The sequence below is a fragment of the Euphorbia lathyris genome, chromosome 2 (assembly GCF_963576675.1).
Source record: "Euphorbia lathyris chromosome 2, ddEupLath1.1, whole genome shotgun sequence".
NCBI lineage: Eukaryota > Viridiplantae > Streptophyta > Magnoliopsida > Malpighiales > Euphorbiaceae > Euphorbia > Euphorbia lathyris.
Genome location: NC_088911.1, coordinates 59,944,689 through 59,952,264, shown reverse-complemented (window position 1 = coordinate 59,952,264; position 7,576 = coordinate 59,944,689). Strand labels below are relative to the sequence as shown.

The 7,576-nt window shown below is 37.2% G+C and overlaps 1 protein-coding gene across 1 annotated transcript; it reads right to left on the bottom strand.

Annotated features, from left to right (window-relative positions):
- Positions 1-566: 566 nt before the first annotated feature.
- Positions 567-5,839, bottom strand: LOC136218379 (zinc finger CCCH domain-containing protein 32). Its single transcript, XM_066005215.1, has 7 exons — positions 5,372-5,839; positions 5,057-5,199; positions 4,486-4,548; positions 4,284-4,403; positions 3,877-4,164; positions 3,477-3,794; positions 567-1,620 (listed from the first exon to the last, which is right to left on the bottom strand). The coding sequence occupies exons 1-7, from the start codon at positions 5,463-5,465 to the stop codon at positions 1,213-1,215; spliced, it is 1,434 nt and encodes a 477-aa protein (XP_065861287.1). The 5' UTR covers positions 5,466-5,839; the 3' UTR covers positions 567-1,212.
- Positions 5,840-7,576: the final 1,737 nt, after the last annotated feature.

Genomic DNA, 7,576 nt, shown 5'->3' with positions numbered 1-7,576 from the left:
ATTATTAATTAGATCTCACAAATTGAAAGTGGTGTAAATTACAAAACAATTACAGCAATAAAATTTATTTAAAAATGAAATTAAAATTCTTGTAATGTAGGGATGAAGATGCTCTAAAGACATTTTGTCTTGATATAACCGCCGTGTCCCGGATCAACCTCCGTTCAAGCAGGACCATTGAAGATCCATAAATACGTGAAGACCCAGACTGGAGACCTGGCTGGTTCCGATTCGACCAGCCGGGTCTGACAGCAGCTAAACACAGAGATGGAGAGCAGGAGAGTAAAACGGGAGATTCATCTTTATGATATATATATTATGCAGACACCCCACTAATTACTACTATCACCCCCGGCGTCCGCTAAGTAATGGTATATTACAATTGTCGCATCTAAAGAGAGAATGGAACCTGTAGAGTGACCATCCGATACAAGTCCCAAATGCTCCTATTTTGATATTATCCATACCATCTGATCTGCTCATAAAATATACCAAGACTACTCCGGCTCCATCAGTCCATATTACCTGCATTCATAGTAGGATACATAGTATAACCTCAAACCAACTTCACATCAATCTCATGTTTAAGTTCATGTCTTAATTTAATTCCAATAAATCGCAGAAACAAATTAGGTATATTTTACATTCACACGACATCTCTGCCTTTCCACTAAACACCAAGAGCTTCACAATGGTGTCAATATTCCTTCAGGAATGCTTTCCACACAAGGCCCTGAAACCAAGAACAAGATATACATCTTCCAACACCTCTGATAAACTTGGAAATTACAAAATTACAACTTCCCCTGAAATTTTCGGAGGTTGCAGAGGGAGAGAGAAAGGTGCCGCTTAAGTGGGGGGATCAACTATATTTTTCCATCACAAAAATGATCAAAACCAAGGAAAAATGAGACCCACTGAGAAAAGGTTGTAGGCTTCCCTGATGTACTGACATTATTAGGAAGCTCTAGAGAGAAGATTGTAAGGTGATTGCTATTCAAACTTATTTGAGGTAGACTGCTAACACTAGATAGATGATGAGATCGTAACCACTATCAACCCTAGCCTGAGCTACACCAGATTGGAAAATAAACTTTGATATTGAGTACAAAAACTTCTGGACAAACTATAATTTACTGAGCTCTCTATAAACAGAAAACTGTTGGTGAATAATGTGTGCTAGACAGCAAAAGATGACTTTAAGGTTCCACATCAGCCTGACCGACGAACCTCATCACCTTGTCTCGTGCTTCTGCCAGTGGTTAAAGGAACAGAACTCTGACCTGAAAGTTGCAACTCAGAAAATGGAACCGACCCAGTTTGGGAGAAAATCAACCCAACTGAACTGCTTGATGTGTTTCCTGCTGAAGGAATTCTGCCCAAGTAAGGATCTTTTTTGGTTGCTCCAATCATTTCTGGCCTTAGTTCAGAGGATGAGGATGAGGATGAAGGAGCCAGAGTAGCTAACAAAGACCCAACTGGATATGGAGCAACTGGCACATCAATAAGAGATGACGCAGATGGATTATATCTCATTGTTCCCATTGGATGATCAAATTTGCATGTGGACCCAAACTTGCAATGTCCATTTCTCAAGTAGAAGGTACAAGGTTCCACCCCCTGAAAAATCAATTATACTCAACAGTCTGAAAGAAAGTACAAGACAAGCATGGTTGTAAGAAGTAAAACAATCAAACAGCAGAGGATGACTGAAATTAAGATTTATCAATGAACTTTCCCAATTGCTAGAAAATGTATGGAGTAGTTCAATGCAAAGTAACAGATAACAAACATGGTGAACTCTCTCCCCATTCCAAGCTTAGAGCCAATTCCACTAAGAGAATGCAAAACCTGCTTCCTCTGTCAGCAACCCTACAATGTAAAACACTCTCTCCCACACACGCCCAACCCCCCACCCCCCTTCCCTATCACATCAATCCCAATGAGTTACGAACTTCTACCACAGTTACTTTCCATGTGCCCCCCTCCCTTGCCCTTCCTAATATAAACCTTACAGACTTTAAGCTCAAAACTCAATTGCCCTAGCCACATCCCTTTAGAATTTCTACCCTCCTCTTATCACATTGACTCTGCCTATCCACATCATGATGAAGCCTTGTTAAAATCTGAGAAGCCTTGTTAAAATCTGTTGCATAAATCCTTGTTAAAATCTGTTGCATATTTTACTTGAATTATAAACGAGAGAAGAAAAAGGAAGGCATGCGTGGTCGAGGACTGAAACAGAAAAATCTCCAAGACAAACATTAATGATCTGAAGATTATAGTTAATCTCCTAAGTACTAACCCCAAAATGTATCACCTAACAATGAAAACTTGAAAGAAGCCTTAACCCTTTTGACTACTACATACCTAGTCGCTGTAACCTGAATCTCATCATTTTAATAGTGAAACCCTGGAAAATGAAAATGCTGCATGCTGCCTCACCACATAAGGTAAATTCCGTGTCCACTTTTTTTCCCCAAAGGTCCATCAAAATACACCAAATGTGAACCATATTTTACAGAACTAACTTATTCCTCAGGCCCGATTTAATGAACATATCCAATCACTGAAACCTTAGTGGAACCAGAAAGTAAAGTTCAGAATTTTTTATAAAAAAAAAAAAAAAAAAAAAAAAATTGAAATTTGTAACAAGTTATGCTTGCACTCAAGTGACGTGTTCCCATTCTTGCATATTTCTGTTTGTTCACATTCATGTATTGACTATTATCAATATAAATGTGTAATTCAGTGTTCATAATGTACATAGTGTGCATGGGCATGCTCATGTTTATATGTGCATGCATGTCTGTGTCCATGGTGTGGGTGTGTGTGCCTGAGAGGGAGAGAGAGAGAGAGAGAGAGAGAGAGAGAGAGAGAAGCTCAGACTGAGTTGTAACCACAGATCGAGTTGGTAATGCCAACATGACACTACAAATAAAAATGTTCACCTACTATCACTAATTTTCAACTATCAAATTGAATAGTCTCCTTTTCTTTTTCTTTACAAAATGTTGCAAACATACATTACATATATATGCTCCTTAGAAATTAATATTAATTTTTTTTATCAATTAATTAGTAATTACTTAAATATTGAAAATATTCACACATTTCTAAATATTTTAAGTTTACCGAGATTTGACTGAATGTAATGATGCAGCAATGATAACCAAAACCAGCAATGAACTTTAGTTGTATATAACTCATTCTCTTGAAAATTTGACCTTAGGAAAACATTGGCCAACTATTATGACAAGTAACACGATTTAGTACCCAATCACCTATAACAAAAAAAGTAGTGGACCTCCACCTTTTGCAAGGGAGACGGCCCCACTATGCCATCTTGCAGGAATAGGTATTTGAGGTTTCATTCAGTTTATTGTTTTACTTGACTCTTCTGCATTTAGAGTTTTCTTCCATAGGAAATTCGTATTATATAAATATGAAAGAAGAAAATGGCTAGATTCACTTACTGGTCGTAAAGGAAGACCTAGTGGACTGAGGGCACAATTTGTTCTTGGCACGACCCGATCACGAGGGTGATGATATCGACAAGATGATCCAAATTTACAGTCCCCAGTCTTCAGGTAATATTGGCATTCAGGTTCACCCGGTCTCTCTGGATATGATTGTTCCTTCAGAGCACCACTCAAAGGAGCCGCAGCAGAAGAGAGTGAGGGATACGGTCCTGCAAGTGCAGGCGTTGAAGAGGATAATTGTGTTACTCCATAAAGAGAAGTTGCACCAACTGCAGGCTGAGCACCAGGGGAGAGAACAGGACTTACAGGTGCCTGAACCACACAAGCCCAAGGGCGTAACGTGAAAGACACATAATTTTGCAAGAACTCAAATCAAATGAGGCAGTAAAAATACCGAGTAAGGACTCCAACCAGGAATAGGAACCACCCCAGGAGGAAACAGCAAAGGACCATAAGCCCCTTGCACATATGAACCAGGTAACAGTGGAGGCCTCACTCTCAAGCTGGTGGATGCCCCCCCATATTGGTCAGGTATCGGAATTGAAGGTGACTGCACCGGCTGATAAAACTGGGGTGCAGATTCTGGCATTGATTCGCCAGCTGGTTGAGGATGATGGAATTTACAAGTTAAACCAAATTTGCACTGCCCCGTTTTCAAATAGTAGGAGCATTCTTTCTCACCCTGTTGGAAGATAATATTAGGGCACAAAAAAATAAATAATTGCCTTATAAGTGCCTAGACAGATTATAAAATAAAAATGTATCTGTTGCAGAGTCAAAATAAATTAGAAGAATTCAAACCGGTCGTAATGGGTATCCATGTGTATTTAGCGGAACATGACTCAAGGATCCACCTCCATGTTTAGGATGGTGGAACTTGCAAGATGCACCAAATTTACAGGTTCCAGTCTTCAAATAAAACTGAAACGAACAAAAACAAACAGCACAAGTGGCAGAAATACTTTCCGGAGTATTTACAGAGAAAAATAAAAAATAGCTATACCTGACAGAGAGGTTCCCCAATTCGTTCTGGATACTCCCCTGTAGCTCTTACAGCTGCCTCAACCTGCATAATAATCCAAATAAACATAACGTGTGAGACCATTTGTTCAATGGAGGTGCCGACTAAAGCTAATAAAAACAAAATAACAAAAAGATCTGAAACAATAATATTGTCATACTCAGTAGATCAATAAGACAATATCTTCCACAGAGTCCAAAATTGAACTACCTGGCATAATATGGCTGAGCTTGTAGTTTGGAAAATAACATTATCTAGATCATAAAACTGCCAAATAGAATGATCTCTTGTTTTTCTCAAATCTCGGAAAGCAAACAAGTAATTTTGATGGATTGAAAAGAATATTTGAAAATAAGTCTGTTAACCCAACACATATTCATTTCAAAACTAAGAGTAATCATAATTGAGAAACGCACATTGTACATTCAATGGTAGTAGAATAATTCATGAATGTTATCGGATAGAAATTACATAAGACATCGACAACCGCATGAAAACAATCAAGAATTGACACAAATAGAAGTTAAATTACAAATGATTGGCAGGAGGTTACCGCGGCGCGATTGCGAGGGTGGTTATAACGGCACCTACTACCATATCCACAAAACCCAGTGCGCATATAGTAGACACAATCAGGGACGCCAGGCCGCTCGGGATACGCTTCGCCGCTATTCAGTCCCAGCCTCCACATCGATTCTACATTCAACAAAAAATCAGAAAATCAACAGAAAACCCTAATCCTCAGTTCACATTCCCCAAACCCTAAAAAAAAAAAGAGAGATAGAGTAGCAAAGTCCCACCGCCAAAAAGAAAATCAAATGCGAGCGAAATTAGATGAAATGAAAATGAAAATGCAAAAAGCAAGGACCTTCTAGACCGGTTTCAGCTCCAGAGGGGCTCCATTCGGGTTGGTGACCCGATTGCGACCCATTTCTTGCTTGGCTCAAACCATACAAATCCATCGAAACGGGGTTTTGTTTTTAGGGGGGGAGAGAGAGATTCTGTACACTTTACAGTAAAGTAATAAGATAACCGTTAACGTACTAGAGATGCTGTGTAGAATGTTGTAAAAAAAATGGGTGAGCTCGATGAATTGAGAGAATAGAGTAGAGCAAGTGCAGAAGAGAAGAGAGAATTGAGATATGGAAAGGCTTTGAAACAGTAATGGGAGATTTATGTTCTCTCTCTCTCTCTCTCTCTACATATATCTGTCCGACCCCTTTCTTCCTTTTCTCTCCTCTCCTCTAAAGAAAGACTAGACTGTACGGTCTGACTGAAGTCCTTGTAATTTCCTTTCTCCTAGTTTTATTTTGATTTAATTATTTAAAAATTGTTCTTCTCTGTGATTCTGTCCGTTTGTTTCCGTGCCCGCCAAAAATATCCCAACCGGAAAGGTAACTTTCGCGGAAAATGTTTTGAGGCCATCATGTTTTGTACTTGAACAAGTAACCGACACTAGTTTTCGTCGAAATTACACAAGTAACCTCGGATTTTCAGAAGCCCAATTGATGGGTTTATAAGGAATATACTTTATTAATTATTACTTTTACTTATTTGTATTTTTCCAATTTTTATAGTTGAAATTGAAAAACGGGACGGAGTAGTCCCTTCGGGGACATCCGATAAAATTGAAAAACGGGACGGAGTAATTGAATTGAAATGAATAAAAGGAGAATAGAATAGAGTAGGGGCAGGGATAGTCGTAGGGTTTCTGGTTTTGGAATGGGAAAATATTTGCACCGAGTTGGATTGTCCCTACTAAAATGGCAGTGGGGCTGTATGGGAACTGGGATTGCTGTTTTTGCTTTGACTAGGCACACATTTTACTAACTATTTACACCACCAACTCTAATGCTTCAAACTTCTGAATTGCTAGAGAAGAGTATAAAATGTCACGGGTTGGATTTCTACAAATACCTACACTTAACGGCTAGTTAGAATTTAAAAAGAAGTTGAAAATCGGGAGGTGGGAGGTGGGAGCACAAGAAGCAAATAATTAATTGTGATGTGCGTGTAAAAAATACATCGCACACTCTTATCATGCGGATTATTATTACCTGATCTATGATATCCGTTGTGTTGTTGAATGCATTTCTATATTTTTTTAAATGATAATATTCACACTTTCGAAGATTAAAAATTAATTTAAATTGTTTCTACTTAATAAACATCAATTCAATAACATCCGGGAGGTCATGGGTTCGAATCACATCCGAGTATGGTGGGGATTTTTCTTTCTTCTTTAATGTAGGCACATTGTGCGCAAATTTTTTAAAAAAAAATAAAAAAAAATAAACATCAATTCAATACTATCAAGTGGATTTTTAATAAAACAAAAATCAATTCAATTGAGATTTTTTCAAACGGTAATATTTGTTTCAAACGGATATAATTTGTTTCAAGTAGATTTTGCAACGGAGAATATTTGTTTCAAACGGTAATATTTACATTCTTCTATGAACAACTTTAATTTACAACTATTTCAACCACAGTTTTTATTTCTCTTTTATATTTCCTATACTTTTTTGCAAATTTATAATACTCAAAATCAATACATCCAATATTACTTTTACGTTGAAAATTCTAAAAATTTAGAAAACCAAAACTCTTAAATTCTGACTCCAAATATATCTAATTCTCAAATATCTTTAATCCAATCAACCTCCCCAAAGTTATAACTATGATAAATATATCGAATGCCCTGAACCCTCAAATGTACTACTATCATCATCCTGCCTATTACTATCCGGGTAATCGTTTAATGATGTCAGGCTACCAAGAATGTAAAAAACACTAGACGTTGATCCGGTGGATAGCTCCCGATGATTAATTGGGTTGTCGGATTTGTATTTTTATAATTTGTAATAAATAATTATTATATAAATATAATCAAAATATAAATTATACTATGTAAAAATAATTTAAGATAGAAAAAACATATATATTTTAATATTGCAAAAAGTACAAAAATAAACCTTGTGGTTTGGGTCATTTTCAAACGTAGACTATGTGGTTTAAAAGTTGGCAAACAAGTACCTTGAGGTTCATTCCGTTAGCAAACACATACCAAATT

Excerpts from the sequence above, each read along its gene's own strand:
- LOC136218379 (XM_066005215.1), bottom strand. The coding sequence starts at position 5,465 with ATGGATTTGTATGGTTTGAGCCAAGCAAGAAATGGGTCGCAATCGGGT. Across the intron at positions 5,200-5,371 it reads AGCTGAAACCGGTCTAGAAG|AATCGATGTGGAGGCTGGGA; the intron begins GTCCTTGCTTTT and ends TGTTGAATGTAG. Across the intron at positions 3,795-3,876 it reads CTGGTTGGAGTCCTTACTCG|GCACCTGTAAGTCCTGTTCT; the intron begins GTATTTTTACTG and ends TGTGTGGTTCAG.